Below are 19,359 nucleotides of genomic sequence, written 5' to 3'. Positions count from 1 at the left end.
TTTTCTAGTCCTGGTACATGACTTCAGCACAGTAAGAACACGTTTATGAAAAAGTTCATCCATATGCAATATGGATTAAAATTTGGGGTCAGTAAAAAAATTTCAAGAAATTAATACTTTTATTCAGCAAGGACACATTAAATCGACAACAAGTGACAGTAAAGACATTTATAATGTTGGATGGATTTCTATTCATCAAAGAGTCCTGAAAAAAATCCATCACGGCTTACACAAAAATACTAATCAGCACAACTTTTTTTAATATTGATAATGAGCAGCAAATCAGCATATTAGAATGATTTCTGAAGAATCATGTGACACTGAAGATTAAGAAAATTCACTCAGCTTTGCCATCACAGGTGTAAATTAAATATGAATATAAATCAAAATATAAAAATAAATGTTATATAAATTAAAAATATATTGCAAGAGAAAACAGTTGTTTTAGATCGAAATAATAGTTCACATTACTTTTACAGTATTTTGATCAAGTAAATGCAGCCTCAAAAGCATTAAAAAATCTTACCAATCCCAGACTTTTCAAACAGTACTTGAAGTAATAATCTACCTCAACATTTAAATTTAGATCAGTCAGTTGCATTTAATCATTTTATGATCGACAGGGTGTTCTGTAAATCAGTCAGTGATATGTAAATCTTTAGTCTTTCGTACTTAATTTCTTCACACAAAACCACAAACCAGACTATTTTCAGATATAGGGATAAACATGGGGCATATTTTCAGGGCTCACTGAATGGACTTTATACAGGGGGCCCTAGTGTCATCCAAAAGTTCAACTCTGTTCAGCTGAAAATGTTCAAAATGTCTCTAGTTTACCGGGATATACTGGGGGAGGGGGGGGGGGATCAGTCATTCATTTGCTCATTCCATATAGATTTGTAGAGAAAACTATATGGAAAGCAACTCCAACTGGTTTTGTCAACAGATTCTGCTTTTAAACCATTTTAAAATGTAACATTTATGAAAAGCCCAATACGCTTTCTTCCCACAGGCTCAGATCCGCTGTCAAATATTAGTAAAACACCCAAAGCCAGTTGAAACTTGTTCTACTTCTATATTATTCAAGACCTCTCCACATTCCAAATGATATTACACAGCCTAAACCACCGTGGATTCTTATAGGCTACCGTAGGGCCAGATAAACACGCCCACCATCGTTTATTTAGAACGGCAAGGCGTGGCATTTTTCAGCCAATGAGAAACAACATGCAGCCTGATCTTATGAATATTACAACAACCGGTTTTGTACACACTTATAATCAAGTTCACATAACAGCTACCTCCTTCTGCACTTACTCAGGTCCACAGCCGGGCTCTAGACCAACTCATACCAGGCTTACCTAACGACAGTACATCAAAATGTCCGAGAAGCTACCATTCAAAGTTGGTTAGTATAAGTTTATTTGGTTTTTGACTTTACATCCGGCGTAATGCTGTTCCGCAAAAACGGCGTGCAATTATGTATTTACCGCCAATGCTATTTTGCTGACTCCATGCTGGTGATTTCTACTAAGCTCTCTAATAGCCTCTCGATAAAGCATACGAATCTTTGCAAAAGGGTGTTGGGTTGTATTTTTGACCGAGCATGAATTGTTGCAAATCTTTAGTTGCTAGTACTTCTACAATATAACACATGGCAGTGGACGCGTCATTGTCAGCGCTGCCTTGCACAAGACGCTGAATTGCAAACCCGCCCCCTTAAAATCACTGTTCTTGCACTAAATGGGTCTAGTTTATTACCATAGTCATTTATGGTTACTCGCAAGTATTATATACGATTTTATAACCAACACCTGCCAGACAAGCTAGCGTGGTTCCATTCGGAAGACGTGAAGAAGAAAGTTTGGAATTTGTAGTTTTTTTGAGTGCACTGAGAAGCTCCTCGGTACGAGAACTGCTTCTCCACCGAACTACATTTCCCATAATGCAGTGGTCATATGCGCCGCCACTTTTCAATGAGCGTACTAATTCATTTCCAAGAGTCGGTTCTATTGAACAGTTCGTTTCGCAGAATCGGTTCATAAAACAGTTTGGCTGCTCTTACGTCATCATTTGGACCATGACACTCCGTTATTGCACATTTAATGCTTTAAAACTTTTGAAATATAGTAAAATATTCCTGTTTATTACGGGTTTTCGATTTAGTTGTTTTATTAACGGGTAATAATAATTGTATGTCTGATTAATTAATTTATCAACTGGCTAAAAAGTGTTTGCTCTATTTCAAAAAATTGTTTATTAAACCAGATATTTGTGTGCATGTGAATATAAAACAATCGATTAATTGAGAAGGTCCAGTTTAAAATAATGATTCGTCTACTTATCGGACATTGGTGGCGATACAGAGTTCACCAAAAATGAATGGTATGCGCTAAAACGATTCACTTATATTTAGTGCTAATTAAACGCATTAAGTTCATATCTTAACAGTTGTTTCTGCGTCTCGTTTAGACACACGTCAGCATAGTAACAGTGACTGGACTTGGCACCTGTCTGTCCCTCAGGCATTTGCAGCGTCTGTTGTTGTGTTTTTCAGCAAACCTCTCTCTGATGTTCTCACTGCAGATAAGGCAGAAGTAAATCCAGCCGGACTTTGCTCCATAGTCTTGAACGTACAGAGTTCAGTTTTTCAAAATCAGTGAATGAAATGTAAAAGTTTGACTTTTACTGCCAGCATCAGTACTGCTAACTTGCCTTATTTATTAATAGCCCATACTGAAGGCGTTTTACAGGGTTCCCATGGTCAATGGAAAATGGTAACGGGTATAGGAAAATGTCGGGAATTAATAGTTTTATTAATTATTTATTAATAGAATTAATAGTCATGGAAATACCCATTCCTAAAACAACATCTTTGTATTTCAAATACTCTGAATTGTTCCTTAGATCTTGTTATAGGTCTCCGGTTGCAGTTAAAAATGTCCTTTCTGATAAAATGACATTTTCTTTTGTAATTAAACATTTGTTTGACCACTGAATATTAAGGCAGGCGTGTTTGCTTTCATCATCTGCTGTGGTAGGAACACTGGAAGTAAAATTTAAAGTCAGAATCTCTTTTGGGTAACCTCATGGTTAAGTGTGCACATGAAACCAAGCACCATCGTCTCCTTAACCATGTTAGGTATGCGGTTTTGGGTGTCATCTGTTGAATTCCTCTTGTAGATGTCCAAATATGAGACTGACATTTCAAAGACGTCTTTAAAGCTGCAGTCCGTAACTTTTTGGGGTTAAAATGATCCAAAATAAATTTGAGCAAGTACATAACCAGCCAGTGTTCAAAACTATCTGCTTGCCTTAGCTCGATTCAAAATGGTAAGCTTGTAATAATGTTTCAATTCCAGTGGTATTGGTGGATTTCTGCGGGAAATTCGAGCATGCCTTTGCATCATTACGTCACATCTGTACACATAAAGGAGGAGTCTCGGCTAGTAGGCTATATTGCGTGTGAGGATGTTGGAGTTGGAGATTTATAGCCTTTTCTCACAGCACTTGATATAATTAAATGTATCAATTTGATGACGGATCCAGAAAGGTTCAAACGACAATCACCAGTTACAACTGTAGATTCACTCGTTGTAAAATGCAAAAGATTTCGGACTGGCTACAGAAAAAAAGAGACTGCAACCGGCCCATGCGAAAACAAGGATAATATCGGAAGGACATTAAATGTAGTCACGCAATGCTGATGTTGTTAACATTAACAATTTGAGAACGAAGTATAATTTGCACGGTTTGACGTGATATGATAATAAGCGATCGTTAGATTTAATCAGCGCGATTTACTGCAATGCTTTTTTCCCCTTAGTTGGTCAAAAACAAAAGTGGATGTTACTTGTTGAGATGACATTTTACGGTGACAATTCTTATGTTGGTCATACTTCCAAAAAGTATAATCTGTGATTACGAATGACAGTATCCACACCGGCGCGGTGACTGACAGCCGCACATTCTCCTCAAAACATTGTATTCATCCGCACTGTGCCGTGCCGAGGCACAACCCATATAAAGTTGATAATTCCACGAATAACTGCAATTGCAGATTTCGAACAGAGATGGCGACAGAGGAAACTACAGACTGCAGCTTTAACCTGCATGTTGTAATGGACATAATTGTCTATTGTGATTTTTAGTTGCTCAAAGTATACACAATCTGTACTGGTTTGCCTATTTATTTGAATCATTCTCTCCGTTTCCTCAATGTAACATTTGTTTTCATTTTCTTTGTCCAGCTGATATCAGCCTGGCCGAGTGGGGACGTAAAGCCATAGATATAGCTGAGAATGAGATGCCAGGTCTGATGAAGATGAGGGAGCTCTACGGCCAGACGAAACCCCTGAAAGGTGCTCGCATCGCAGGCTGTCTGCACATGACTCTACAGACCGCGGTGCTCATTGAAACCCTTACCGCCCTGGGAGCTGAGGTGAGTGGAAACAAATGCAAAAACATTAAAGAAATAGTTAATACCCAGAAATGAAAAATCTGGCATTATTGACCCACGCTCATTCCAAACTCACTATATTTGCGTTAAAAGTGGCATGTCGCACCAGGTTTGGTGGCATTTGATTATAAACGGTCTTTGTATCGGAAATTACTATACTAACTTTCATTAAATTATCAATTGCTGAAAGAATCTGTATTTTATTTATTCAAAATAAATAAATACTTTTATTCAGCAAGAATTAAATTAGTAATGTTACAAAAGATTTCTACTTCTATTTGAACTTTCTATTCATCAAAGAATCCTGTTAAAAATGTAAAAACATTTTTAAATTTTATTTTATTTTAAATTGTAGTAATATTTTTTTAATAAAAAGATGCAGCCTTGGTGAGCATAAGACTTCTTAATTTTTTTAAAATAATTTTACCGACCCTGTGTACCATGCTATTCTTTGAAATGTAAATTCCATGGTATATAAGTAAGTTGTTTCATATTATTACTATATGATTCTATCAGATTGCCATAGTACTTTTGTTTTGGAAAGGGACAGTACAGTTTCTTCACCCATTTTTCCTACTCATAAATGCAGTCTGACTGAAATGAATCCCTCTTCTTATCCCTTATTTCCTTCGTCAAACTGGAATTTCCCAGCCCAAGGCCATACTTTAATCATTGTTCTGTTCAATAACATTTTTTTTGATAAAGTCTATATAAGTCACATGATCTCATTCCTTCTCCTTGATGTCTGTCTGCTACAGGTCCAGTGGTCAAGCTGTAACATCTTTTCGACCCAGGATCACGCAGCGTCAGCCATTGCCAAAACTGGCGTTCCAGGTAACAGGTGTTGATGTACTACACTGTCGGTCTGTTCCATAACCACGGCTCTGGCGTAATCCTGCCGGCTGTTTGCTCTAAAGCTGCGCAATCAAATATAGATAAGAGGAACGCAGGGTTTCGAGACACATCTGGCTTAAAGCATGTGCTCCATAGCAGAGTACAACCTAGAATCAGCACAAATAGATTTCACTCAACGTTTTTGAAGGACTAACATGCAAGAGTGGGCAGGCAAAGACTTTATCAACTTCATCATTACAGCTTTCAGTCCACAAAAGACTTTTCCCAAGCAGTTTTAAGCACTGAAACCTTCAAAGGGATTCAAACTGAATGATTTTTAGGGTGAAAGATGGCAAAACTTTTTTTAAAAAGATTGTGCAATGTCTTTCTAACAACATCAAACGGATTTGGTCCCATGCTTTTCCAGTTTCCAGGTCTTAAGTCTATTCTTAGGCAGCAGCTTCAATACTCCAATAAGGATAAAAATGCACATGCATTATATTATAATAAAAACACATGCATATTGGGTGAAATAGTCTTTGAACTACTTTTCACTATGAATTCTAAATAATTATCAACATTTCTCTCTCTTTGTCTGTTATCTTGGATGGATTTTTTCACGGATCACAGTGCATAACGAGATTGCCTTCTCCACAAAGGATAAGCCTAAAGGCAGGCCTTAAGAAGGTATTTTAGTTGGCAGCATAATTACGCTGACAACCTTTTGCAACTGCTCTTGTGTCAGGAGCTTGACTCATGCATTCAAATGTTGCTGACTAGCTTACTAGTTGTGGAACAGAGCCGATTAATACTAGTTAAGACCTTTGAGCAACCATTGCATGCCTTTTTGTCTTTTTAAAACTAAATTGCAGTTCACAGATTCATTCAGAGGAATATCTTAAACTGTGAGAACTGAGGTGGTTGACAGTAAGCATGTCAGAATTAGTGTTGATGCAGAGTAAATTTGATTGCCAAAAAGCATTTAAATATCTTGATCTAACCAAAACAGTACAGTACTATCTGATATTCAAGTGACAGGAGGGGTGAACTACTGTTCAAAAGTATGGGCTTAGAAATGTTTTGTTTTTTTAAAGTATCTTCTGCTCACCAAGGCTGCATTTATTTGATCAAATACAGTAAACAGAGTCATATTGTGAAATATTATTAAAATTTAAAATAAATGTTTTCTATTTGAATATATTTTAAAATGTAATTTATGCCTGTGACGCAAAGCTGAATTTTCAGTATCATTACTCCAGTCTTCAGTCACATGATCTTTCAGAAATTATTCTAATATGCTGATTTATAGGTAATTTCTGATTATTATCTATGTTAAATTCAGTTGTGCTCTTATTTTTGTGAAAAACATGTGTTTTTTTTCAGGATACAGCATTTATTTCAAATAGAAATGTCATTATAAATGTCTTTTGTGTCGCTTTTCATCAATTTAATGCACTCTTGCTTAATAAAAGTATATATATTTTCTTTTAATTAGCCAAAATTGAGTGATATGTGAGAGAATCATGATGCCACTTTTTTGATTGGGTGACTTACTGACTTTGCACGCATCTTTTGCATTTAAACCATTTGAAAATTGATGGTTTAGCATTTCGTGTGAACAGTCAGTTTCATTTACAGGGATGATGACAGTAGGTGCATCCTTTGCTTATGTAGCTGCATTCTCAACTAATTGTTATACCAGCTAGAAAATAATGCCACATTAAAAATGTCAAACATATTTAGAGCTTGTTGTGCTTCTGAAATGAGCAAATTTACAGCTACTAACAGCATTCTCTCCACTTTACACCTTATACTGGCAAAAAAAATCCTTGGACAGTAAATCACCTCTGTTTGATGTGTATTACATTTGTTCCTATAAAATGGTAAATCATGTATTTGTTTGTGATGTTAAGTGGCAGCAAAAATTGGATGTAACTTTGAGAATAAGATTGAATATGCAGGTGCACTCGACCGCAAACCCTGTGACCACTTCTTATTTGTAGCAGCCAGGAGTCAGGGACACAATTCTGATGTGTATCTTGTCATCTAATGTGTATGTGTGTTTGTGTTTTGTCGTAGTGTATGCTTGGAAGGGAATGACTGATGAAGAGTATGTGTGGTGCATAGAGCAGACGATCTACTTCAAAGACGGTCAGCCTCTTAACATGATCCTGGATGACGGTGGAGACCTGACCAACATGGTGCACCAGAAATACCCCAAACTGCTTGCAGGTATATAATATTGTCTGCTTTCTGTTCTGTCATCTAGTCATCACGTGTGTCTACTGATCTTGAACAGCCGTCATCTAGACTACTCGTATAGTACTTGATTACTCCATTGTCTGGATTTCCATTGCTATCATTTCCACGCTTATCATACAGTTGCACTGTACTGCTGTTTTATGGCCACTAGATGGCAGGATAGTCCATGATCAAGCCGTTCTTGACCCAGCAAATAAATAAACCTTTAATAGGAGCAGTCACAAATATAAACCATATAATATTAGCATTCCTGGAAAATTGAAAAGCATTACGATACTCAAGTTCCCAACAGAATCTTGTTTTATTGATACAGTGTGAAGGTGATGTGGTGTTAGTTTTACTCTCTAAATGTAAAATTTATGAGGCTACTCTATTTGACCTCTACCCTTTAGTAGGGTTAAGCATCTGGGATGGTAACACAAAGGTCAGGCCTCTGATTCTACGTAGAGGCCAGTGAACTGTTAACCTAATTCTTTTAAACTGCTTCTTTTTTTTTAAAGTAGGTCACTCTTTGATTCCCACAGTTAGTGAACTGTGAATAATAGCATTGGATTTAAAACTCATGCCAAATGTTGCATACCTCTATCAAACAAGGTTCTGTTTAAAAAGATTTTTTATAATGTTGCTGTTTATTAAACTTTCTTTTCATCAAAGAATCTTGTAAAAACAAAAAAAATGCATCACGGTTTCCACAAAAATTTTAAGCAGCACAACTGTTATCAATCGCTAAAAGAATCTGTATTTATTTGTTCAAAAGAACTGAATACTTTTATTCAGCAACGCATAAAACAAGTGTTTTCAACCTTGATAATAGTAATAAATGTTAAGCTGGATGTCAACCGCCGTAAAAGCAGAAGTAATAAATGTTTAAAAAAGAACGATTTCTGAAGGATCATGTGACAAAGACATGAGTATATGCTGAAAATTCAGCTTTGTATTCCAGGAATAAATTACATTTTAAAATATATTCAAATAGAAAACATTTTATTTTAAATTGTAATGATATTTCACAATATTACTGTGTTTTTGGTCAAATAAATGTAGCCTTTGTGGAAAAAAAGGTCTATTTCTTATTGTCTCTCTCAGCATCAAACATGCTCGAATAATAGTCAGTCTCTCTGTGAAACGGCACAAAATAAAATGAAGACCTGCAGTGATTTTGCTCCTCATATTTTTGTTTCGGGTGGGTTCATGCCCGAAATACTTCCACATATAGAGTTATGATAATACTTTGGCTTCTGAGCTATAGTACATTTTCCACTGAGGCTATAAAGTTGTCAGAAGGGTTTGTGACAGTCACTTATCTTTCCTTAAGTAGATGGCTGAAATGTCTTGGATTTGATTTGGCCTCATCAGTTACACCAGTGAAGGTCAAGCTAACCTACACAAAAATAAAATTGATCGGCAAACCAGTTATTCCAACATTCCTTCTAAACAGATGCACTTAGTTTGATATTCTGGGTCTTTAAACTTTACGAAATAATTCTTCCTGGTTAATCCGTCAGGAATCAAGGGCATCTCTGAGGAGACCACAACAGGAGTTCATAACCTCTACAAGATGTTGAAGAAGGGAGAACTTAAAGTTCCTGCCATCAATGTCAATGACTCTGTGACTAAGGTAACCTTTGTTTTATAACCAAGATATAATAACAGTGCATGGTTTTATCCTGTTATTCCCCGTGGTCATTTGATGTTTTGTGTGTTCACACAAACGTGAGCACTTTGTGCATTGTTATAATATTATGACAGTTATTTGGGAAGGACTTATTCCCCCCCCCTCCCTTTAGAGTAAGTTTGACAACCTGTACGGCTGCCGTGAGTCTTTGATTGACGGCATCAAGCGGGCCACAGATGTGATGATTGCCGGTAAGGTGGCAGTGGTGGCCGGCTACGGTGACGTCGGTAAGGGCTGCGTTCAGGCCCTACGAGGGTTCGGTGCCAGAGTCATTGTCACAGAAATCGATCCAATCAACGCTCTGCAGGCCGCTATGGAGGGTATGGATTTGTTTTGTGTCTGTCTGTCTGTCTGTGTTCCTTTCCTTCCTATTTAAACACCTTTCTTCGAGTGATAAGAATAATTTTTATCTTTCTTTGATATGTAGTTAAAGGTGAACCACTTTAGTTGCACCTAATGGAATTGCAAATAGTCAGTCTCTTTTTGCGATTCTGTGAATACAATGCAAAATCTATCAAATGTAGCATTGTTTTCGGCGATCCTCATACATTAAATAATCTGCAAAATAATTGCTCAAATTTAAAGGTCTCACAAAAAATTTATTATTATTATTAGGTAGTGAATTTATCCCTTATTTAATTAAATTTAAATGCATTATTTTCAGGAAGATACACATGCCAGTATGTGGTGTGTGTGAAACATAGCAAAAGTGAGCCTTTCTCACCTGCCGTCCAACACTAAGCGTTTAAGAAACATAGATGAATGACAAAAATAAAAAGTACTATTAAAAAAAGTTATTAAAAGCGCAGTATACCACGAAAGAACTCAATCCGATACTGACTGATGTCTGATTGGCTGCGGATTTCTGTGCGTGCACCTGCCGTCTGTCAACGCGCAAATACTTTCTTCTTATTTTATTACTGACTGTTTACTTGATTACTTACTTACTTTAGAACTTTTTACTAAGTATTTGTTTTTGCTGTGGTTTGCCTATAAGATTTTGATTCTATTGCCCACGCTGTGTGATCATGTTATCAAAGCTTGATAGTACATCGTTAGACTAGCCTAGCAAGCAATCTGTTAGCCTAACAATTAAAAAATAAATCTTTATTATTATTAATATTGCAGATTTGTGAAGACTGGGGAAGGCTTTGTACTGCACTCAATATCCCTCAAAGTCTTAAAAAAAAATAGTCATAAGTTGTTTTAAAAGTTAAAAAATATTTGAATTTGGTAAGAGGCCAAAAGAACCTATCATATACAACTATATTTTTAAACCATGTGTGTATTAAAACTCCATTTTGAAGGTTGCTGTAATCGCATGCCAGGCTAGTTTAAGAATATTTGACTTTTAAAAATATTTTTATTGGCTACCTTGTGGGTCATTCGGCTCTCGTTACGCAGGCTATGAGGTGACCACCATGGATGAGGCCTGCAAAGAAGGAAACATCTTTGTGACCACCACTGGCTGTGAGGACATCCTCCTTGGCAGGTTTGTACAACATTAATCAAACATACACCAACTAACAGATGTTCAGATAGAATGTGTGCTGTACAGTATTTCTGTATTATGTGTGTCCCCTCGAGAACTGAGCAAATTCAGTGTCATTACGAAACTGGAAACAGTCATTTTAAGATGGATCATCTGGAAAAAGTTTAAAGAACAGTTCTTGTAATTTCAGCAGCCTTTTGCCCAATGATGAGATCTTTTTTTACAATAATAAATCAAAAATAATTTATTATACAACAGGTTATTACCATAGATTTAAAAAAATGGTTATTACCCAATCAAATTTATTGCACCTAGCAACATCAATGTCCAACATGCTGTGGACTTAGTTTGTCTCAGTATTGCAAAAATGGTGGTTTATTGTGGACAAATCTCCTGTGTTTGTTATTTCAAAGGAAACATTGTCTTTGTAATAACCCTGAAATGACTTCCTTTTTCTTCTGATGTCCCTTAGGCTGGCTGTTGGATGTTAGCTAATAGCCAATTAGCTGTTTATGCGAACACTCATTTACTGTAGGTCTGGCTCCATTCTGGTATGAAATGCCTGTTTTTTTTATAATCCAATCAGTTCTAGATGGATAAACTTTTTCCCCCTCATTGACCATCCTACAAATATTTACAGTACTTTCAAGAAAATCATACCGACTACAAACTTTTGAACGGTTGTCTCATGTTCAACAAGTCTGTTCAATTATTTGATCAAAAATAGTATAAATAATGATATTGAGAAATAATATATTTACAATTTAAAATAACTTTTCAATTTAATATATTTTAAAATGTAATTTATTCCTGTGATGTCAAAGCTGAATTTTCAGCATCATTACTTCAGTCTTCAGTGTCACATGATCCTTCAGAAATCATTCAAATATGCTAATTTGCTGCTCAAGAAACATTTCATTATCATAATCATTATATTGTTTTTATTGTCGCTTTTGATCAGTTAATGCATCCTTGCTGAATTAGTTTTAATATCTTTCAAAAAAGTCCCAAACTTTGGAAGTGTATTTATTTACATTGCAGTCTCATGGCAAAAACATTCAGCTTCACACGAAGCTTAATCTGCAGAGACGTCTTGCATTTCCAGCACACAAACACAGCCTGATATGTTGGACACCTTGCTAAAAAAACAAAGATTGAATTCTCATCTACGCCAACTGCAAATAAGGATGTCATCCAGACCGGCACAGCATGAAAGTTAGTCAACGATGAATCCTTTAAACCTGGTGAAATGGGCTTCTGTGTGTAACAGGCAGGGAGATTCATGTGCAGTGAAAGGACTCCCGGGCCTGCAATCAAACACGCACAGCGTGAGATCTGGCTACACTTTGCAGTGCGTGCTTGAGATTCATGTGCTGTATTATTCTGTGCTTATCTGATGTTAAAATGTGGAGGTGAACTGGTGGGTTCTGATGGGGTGTGGGCCTCTGTGATAAATGGCAGGGATGAGTACGCGTAGGGGCCAGTAAAGCACAGCTGCTATTTGGTATTATCAACAGATGTGAGAATGGTGTCTTAGATTCTCTAGAAGTTTTTGGAGCCAATGGGACATGTTTAAAGGCTGGCAATCTGCGAATGTCTGTCTGGCACCAGTTAAGCAAATGCAATCCAGGTGAATGGATTATGAAGTAAAATGCAATTGAGGTGAAATATTTTGAACCAACATTCTTACGTCGGTTTTATTTCCTAGAAACGCAATCGGCCACCTCTCCTTTAAAAGGTGTATAATTTGAGGCATCATGCATGGAGAATAAATCGTGCTGGACAATTTAATAATAATACATTTTATTTATAAGTGTCCCAACGTTGGTGCATTTCTTATGGTAAGAGGAAGCACATTCCATAGCCTGGGGGCTTTGTATGAGAAAAGGCTCTTTCCCCCATGGTCTTGAGCTTACGTAAAGGCTGATGTAGTAAAAGAGAGTTAGCAGAACGGAGAGAATGTGATGGGAGTATAAGAGCTAATGAGATCACAAAGATACTCTGGAGTTACTTGTCAAGTTTAATATTATGTTTAGTGATTTGTTCAAAATGCCAAAGCAAACATTGCTCATTTATTTAATGTTCCCTCCTGTTCCATCGTTCTAGAGTATTGTTTTGATATTATTGATATTGAGCAATGATATTGTTGTGCCGAGGTGTCGTTTATCTTTGTGATTCACTCAGTCAGGTAGTGTAAACATCATGTGTTCATGACGTGTGTGTATTTTTCCCCCAGACACTTTGAGCACATGAAGGATGACTCCATCGTCTGCAACATAGGCCACTTTGACTGTGAGATCGACATGAAGTGGCTCAATGAACATGCAGTGGAGAAAATCAACATCAAAGCTCAGGTACAGGATTAATATTTGGTGGCTGCCACTCAAGACTGCACTAGAGGAACAGTAATGTTTTTGTTGGTTTTAACCAAATTTTCTTTAATAATTGTATTAAATTATTAATATTAAATGTGTTATTTATTGCACTTTAAATCTTTTTTTTTTTTTTTTTGCAATTTTTTCCCCCCTGGTTTCAAAGACAAGGTTTAAGGCTAGTCTCAGACTAAAACGCATGTTTGAGCTGTTTTAACTGAAAGCAACTTGCACTGACATATCTTAATGTCAGTGCCATTGTTTTGTCTTAAGATGCGCTTTGATTTTATAATTTTTTTCCTAAGGCACATTTATAAAAGCCACTTAAATTAAGGCCTAATCCTGTCTTAATCTAAGCCCTGTCTGTGAAACCAGGTCTTGCTGTTCCATCATGAACCCTTGCTTAAAACCCAGCTTAAAATGTTTGTTTGTTGTTTTTTGACCAAACTTTTCTTTACTTTTCAATAACAAATTTTTTTTTATTGAATTAATTAATATTAAATAATACAAGTAAACTGGGTTTTCCCTGGGTTAAAAATGGTCTTCGGTGGTGGATTACAAACATTGCCATCCACACACACAGTACAAAATACGCTACCCATGTGAACTGTGAGCCCAGTACTGACAATAAATGCAAAGAAACAGTTTGTTATATTAACTTATACTATTTATTCATGAAATAAAAAATAATCCCTGTCAGAATGAATCATAAAACAAAGTGCTTAAGCCTGTTTTATGCTTCTGCGTCGAATCGACGGCATACCCCCGCAGACCCCTCTGCGTCACCGCGAACCCCTCCGCCGTAGCTCGACATGCACCTCCAAAAAATTGTAACTACGCGTCGAGGCGACGCAGACCACAAGGGCTGTGATTGGTCAGATGCACCGCGATGCAACTCAACCTGACGCAGAACCATAAAACGGCCACGACGCCGTAGGAGTGACGACGTAGCTACGCCGTGGAGTTGACGCAGAAGCATAATGAGGCCTTAAGAGTCACTGAGTGACTTTCACTGACCGAATTCTATCTTTTTAATCTAAGATCACTGCTGTTATAATCACTGGAGCTGACAATTACAACAAGTACACAAAGCTGTGCTCTTGCGAAAACCTCCATTTAATCGATGAATCAGACTACACTGTGCAGTGAATCTCTTAATGTCATCATGTTTATACTTTGTTGGTTGTAATTAAAGGATTTGCGAGTGTGCAGAACTCATTCTGAACGATATCTCTGCTGTTCTGAGCGCTATTAAGCGGATTCTGACTAACTTAAACATCTGATTGGCCATGATGTTCACAAGCTCAACGGATACGTCTGTGATTGGCTACAAAGCTTAACGCTACAAAGACACGTATGTTGTAAATAGAAACCTTTGACGCTCTTCACAGAGCACTTTTTTACACAAACACTCGCAGGAGCATTTTAAAGCAGACGCTATCAGTGGCTATCAGAACTGAAGATATCGTCACATTAAATCATCAAATAAATCTTTGGTGGGACAACGATTCATGAAACAGTGTTTAAAATAGTAAAAAGATTTTTAATATTCAAAAAACATGAATTTGAATCCCGATTTACTTTCTAAATGCACATTATTGGCCTTGATTCCTGCAGACATCACCAAACGCCAAAATCCTGCTTTTGAATGTCCGGATCTTGAATGTCCTGATCGGACTTTGACTGATTCTCCCCACTTTTATACAGGTTGACCGTTACCGCATGAAAAGTGGCCGTCACATCATTGTTTTGGCTGAGGGGCGTCTGGTGAACCTGGGCTGTGCCATGGGCCATCCAAGCTTTGTGATGAGCAACTCGTTCACCAACCAGGTTCTTGCCCAGATTGAGCTGTGGACTAACACCAGCAAATATCCACTGGGTGTATACTTCCTGCCAAAGAAGGTACAGTATCTTCATGTAGACTCTACAAATACAGATGCTGTAGAGTCAAATTGTCTGTAAAGCCAGGGACACACTAAGCCGGTGGTAGGGCATCTTCAGGCCGTTTTTGAGCATGGGGCGACTTCGTTTTTTCGGTGTGTTCCGCACCGTTGTTTTTAGTCGGATGCCTTTGTTTCTTTTTTGGCAGATTCAATATGTAGAATTGGTGTCGGTCCATCAGTGAGAGAGAACTCTGATTTGGCTGTTCAGTTTCGTAAATGAGTCGGTGCACAAGAATACGAGCAAAAGTAATGAAAGCAAGCTAAGGAGTCAAGACGCCACAGACAGAAGGCTGTTGAAGATGAATTTACGTCATCTTACCTGGGCATTCCACTGCGCAAATATTTTCTGAATAACATGAGCGGAGTAGGAATAAAGAACGTGATCAGCATGATTGATTTTCAAAACGTTAAGCAAACGCTGATTTATTTTTTGTATGCCTGCAGCCTTCGTTTCGCTTTCCCTTTTTGACGTCTAAGACGACTATAGACAAATATATCCGCTTAAATTGACAGTTGTCTCCTTTACATGCAGAGATCAACGTGCGTGCTAGTTGACAGTCGCCTGTAGTGCTTTCAGTGTGTTCAAACAGATTTTTTTTTCCTCCGACGCGAGGCGACAACAATGTTGGCTTTCATCAGTGCTACTTCTGTGGCATGGGTTTGGTGTACCTACCTTTTTAATATGCACATCATCCATGAATATCCAGATTTGAAGGGTGCTTTCACACTGTATTTTTGCTGTGGCCCGAGTGCAATTGTTCCCTGTGCCTCCCTGTTGGTCTCAATTGATTTTATCGAACCCTGGTGCACTTATGTCATCAATAATATGCACACCGCATAATAGAAAACAGAATGCGGTCAATATATTGTTTTTTATTAAGTTGATGCTATCATGCACAGCAGAGTAAATGACACAATGGTTTACTGTATGTGCGTTAGTGGTCAACCAAAGTCAGACCACCTCCATCAGGTACTCCGCATGACAGCTTTCACATTCGTAATTATTCATGTGTATCGTGCCCCGTTTGATACTAAACTACAAGTGTGAAAGCACCCTAAGAGTGTTACAAAGCTTGCTTAAGAAACAAGCTGAGAAGCTTCTCAGATGTAATTTGTATCTGCTATACATGAATATATGAAATGTATGTATTCCTCACTATGTCCTTTGTGTATGTGTAGCTGGATGAGGAGGTAGCTGCTGCACACTTGGACAAGCTTGGCGTCAAACTGACCAAACTGACAGAGAAGCAAGCCAAATATTTGGGTCTGCCCAGTGACGGTCCCTTCAAACCAGACCACTACCGCTACTAAGTAGCTTTGGCCAATCACAGCTTCAGCTGTGGATGGGGACGGACTACACAATCATTGGCGGTTGTGCCACTTACCTTTTGCGACTATAATAGTGTTTAATCGTGTCTCTCACTCTCATCGCGAGTGCTTGCGGGTTCTCACCAACTCCTTTTTTGCATTGATATTAAGTGCAACGCTAACTTGTGAACACATTGTCACTGTCTTATTTGCATTCCTTGTTTTATGATACGGTTATATTAAAAACAAAACACAAAATTCTTCCATTAGGTCAGTTATTTGATCCCCCTCTGTAAATTACTATTCTGGCACGTTTTGCTTCTTCCGTGTCTTACTCTGAAGTGATTCCAGTTTGTCAGGTAAAAATGAATTGAGCAAGGCACTGCCTTTTGGCCATGCATACTTTGTAAACCTGTTAAAATAGTGAAAATGATGGGGGGGGGGGGAATTGTAATCATTTTTCTGTTGGCAAGCTGTGAGTTTGAGTGGGTCTGGGTAGCTCGTCCTGTTTCATTACATCCACTCATGAAGACCTGATGAAATAAATGTGGTATTTGACTGTAACTTGCCTTGTTTACTTGTTAATCCTTTATTTCAGCACAGTGTTAGGAGACTGTGGTTCTCAGCCGGGAAAATGCATAAAAATGGGTAATTAATTAAATAATAATGCTATTGCTCATACATGTGCTGAGGGATCCGAATGAAAAATATATCAGTGAGGACTAGTAGCCTAAAGCAACCACTTAACAATTCCATAACCGCCAATGTTTTTGTTAATTGAATTGAAGCCAAAATAAAATTGAAATTTTAGATGAGAAAAAAAATTATATTAGAAATGTTTCCTTGGCAACTATCAGAAATAAAATGTTTAAGTTGAAGTACTGAAATGATTAAAACTAATGATAATAGATTAAATTAGAGCTTAAACCCAATAAAAATAACAAAAGCACATAAAATTACACTGTAAAATGTGTTCAGTTCACTTAATTTTAAGGCAGCGTGTTTACTATAGTCAAGTTAATTTTTTCAATTAAGCATTACGTTTATTTACTTTATTTACTAGGTTAACCAAAAAAATTAAGTGAATTAAACACTTTTTACAGTTAAAGGGATAGTTCACCCAAAAATGAAAATTCTGTCATAATTTACTCACCCTGCATTTTGATCCAAACCTGTAGGATTTTTTCTTCTTCTGCTGAGCAAAAAGGAAGATATCTTGAGGAATATGGGTAACCAAACAGGCCCAGGGCCCCATTGACTTCCATGGAATTGAAAGATATATATTATGGAAGTCAATGGGGTCCATAATCTGATTGGTTTCCGACCTTCTTTAAAATATCATCTTTTGTTTTCAGCAGAAGAAAGAAATTTATACAGGTTTGGAACAAATGCAGGGTGAGTAAATTATAGAATTTTCATTTTTGGGTGAACTATCCCTTTAAAATAAATTTAAATAGAAAACTGAAAAATATGAAAATAAAAGCTGATTCAAAATAAAAAAAGAAATACTAAAATGACACATTAAAGAAACCTTTAGCAACAGCCTGGCATTGAGGCAGTGGGTTTTGAACTGCTCTCATTTAGTTCACAATTCACTTTTAACAGTTGAAAAGAAGTAGAAAACATAATTCCTTAAATGGATAATTTATAAGAAATTATGGTTTGGGTTGAATATAAACTTTTCCCTTCTAATTTTTTTCTTTCATGACTGTATTAATGTCAGATTTATGTAGTTTGTAGAAATGTTATTTCAGATCTTCTTGGCAACCTAAAGTCATCCTTGAGGCTGATTAACAAAAATACTGCGTGAATGTTAACTTAATTGACAATTTAAATTTTTGGAAGAACTATCCCTTTATGCCCCCACACGTCATTCCAGACCTGCTTCCTTCTCTGGAACACAAAAAGAAAATATTTTGAATTGTCACACTGACACACTTTTTTTTTTGTCCGTACAATGACAGTCAATGGGGTCCAATGTTGTTTGTACCCACTGACAATATCTGCGTTTCACGGAAGAAGGGAAGTCTTGCAGATTTTTTTGTTTTTCCTTTTTTATTTTGGGGTGAACTATCCGTTTATAGCGATCCATCGTATATGGACTTGGAAATACTTATTGCAGTAGGATTTTGGATTACATTTCTTATCATGATTCTGTTGTGTAATGTTGAGTAACAGAATAATGTGAAGCGATTTCAGGAATCTTCACATCATTTGACATTTCCCATAAATAATCTTAATATTACAAGCCAAAACATATACAATTCTACTTGTTTCCAGTAACGATTCCTTGATTAAAAACATCATAGGCATTCACTGACCGACATGTGACAATGACAACTCCCAGAAGAGAAACGAGGCCGCAATATGCATTTGGAAACACAAATTGGAGCCATGAAAAATAGCAGAACCGCTGTCAGTATCGGGCCTAATGAGCCTAAACTGGTTTATTCTGTAGATCAGCAATGCCTTAACTCGGGCTGCCATACTAGACACATGGTTTCAATCTAATTTGGCCCTTATTAGTTGGAAACTGTAAAATAGTGTAGTTAGTGTTTGTGGGGTAAAAGGAGTAGTCTGTAGGCCATTAGATGTACTGGACCCCTAAAATACCCGGAAAGTGTCCCCTGAGAGACATAACAAGGGCCTATCTCTTTGAGTTTTTCTTTTTCTTCTCCTCTCTTGCCCATTGCTTACTTGCAATGTGAACCAGCTGTGGCCTCTGGAGCCTTTAGTGTCACCCTGTGTGTGTGTGTGTGTCTGTGTGTGTGTTTGAATGTGTGTTTTATTACCCATTGGACCGATAATTATTCAAGGTGTTTGGAACTGGTGTCCTTCCACTTTGATCTTGCTTTGCATAATAAGTTGTCTTTACAGCAAGAACTTGTAAGTACATATTTGCATTATGTTTTAATTTTATACTGGGTACAGTATATCCAGTGGTGTGCCATGCTATATGTCATTTAAAACATTTAAACAGTAATTTGATTGTTCTGTTTATGCATGCAGCTTAT

At 37.1% G+C, this 19,359-nt stretch overlaps 1 protein-coding gene across 1 annotated transcript; it reads left to right on the top strand.

The window, feature by feature from the left end:
• The first annotated feature begins 1,244 nt into the window (after window positions 1–1,244).
• ahcy (adenosylhomocysteinase) lies at window positions 1,245–16,909 on the top strand. The gene is made up of 10 exons (XM_077197900.1): window positions 1,245–1,408; window positions 4,251–4,441; window positions 5,218–5,293; window positions 7,373–7,525; window positions 9,061–9,173; window positions 9,343–9,550; window positions 10,635–10,722; window positions 12,959–13,076; window positions 14,802–14,996; window positions 16,217–16,909. Exons 1-10 carry the CDS (start codon window positions 1,381–1,383, stop codon window positions 16,346–16,348), a joined length of 1,302 nt encoding a protein of 433 aa, XP_077054015.1. The 5' UTR covers window positions 1,245–1,380; the 3' UTR covers window positions 16,349–16,909.
• Window positions 16,910–19,359: the final 2,450 nt, after the last annotated feature.

The sequence above is a fragment of the Siphateles boraxobius genome, unplaced genomic scaffold (genome assembly GCF_051911475.1).
Source record: "Siphateles boraxobius isolate OS27281-9 unplaced genomic scaffold, OSU_SipBor_1 41, whole genome shotgun sequence".
NCBI classification, from domain to species: Eukaryota; Metazoa; Chordata; class Actinopteri; order Cypriniformes; family Leuciscidae; genus Siphateles; species Siphateles boraxobius.
Note: the sequence above shows the minus strand (reverse complement) of the source record. Positions and strands in the feature narration are given on the sequence as shown.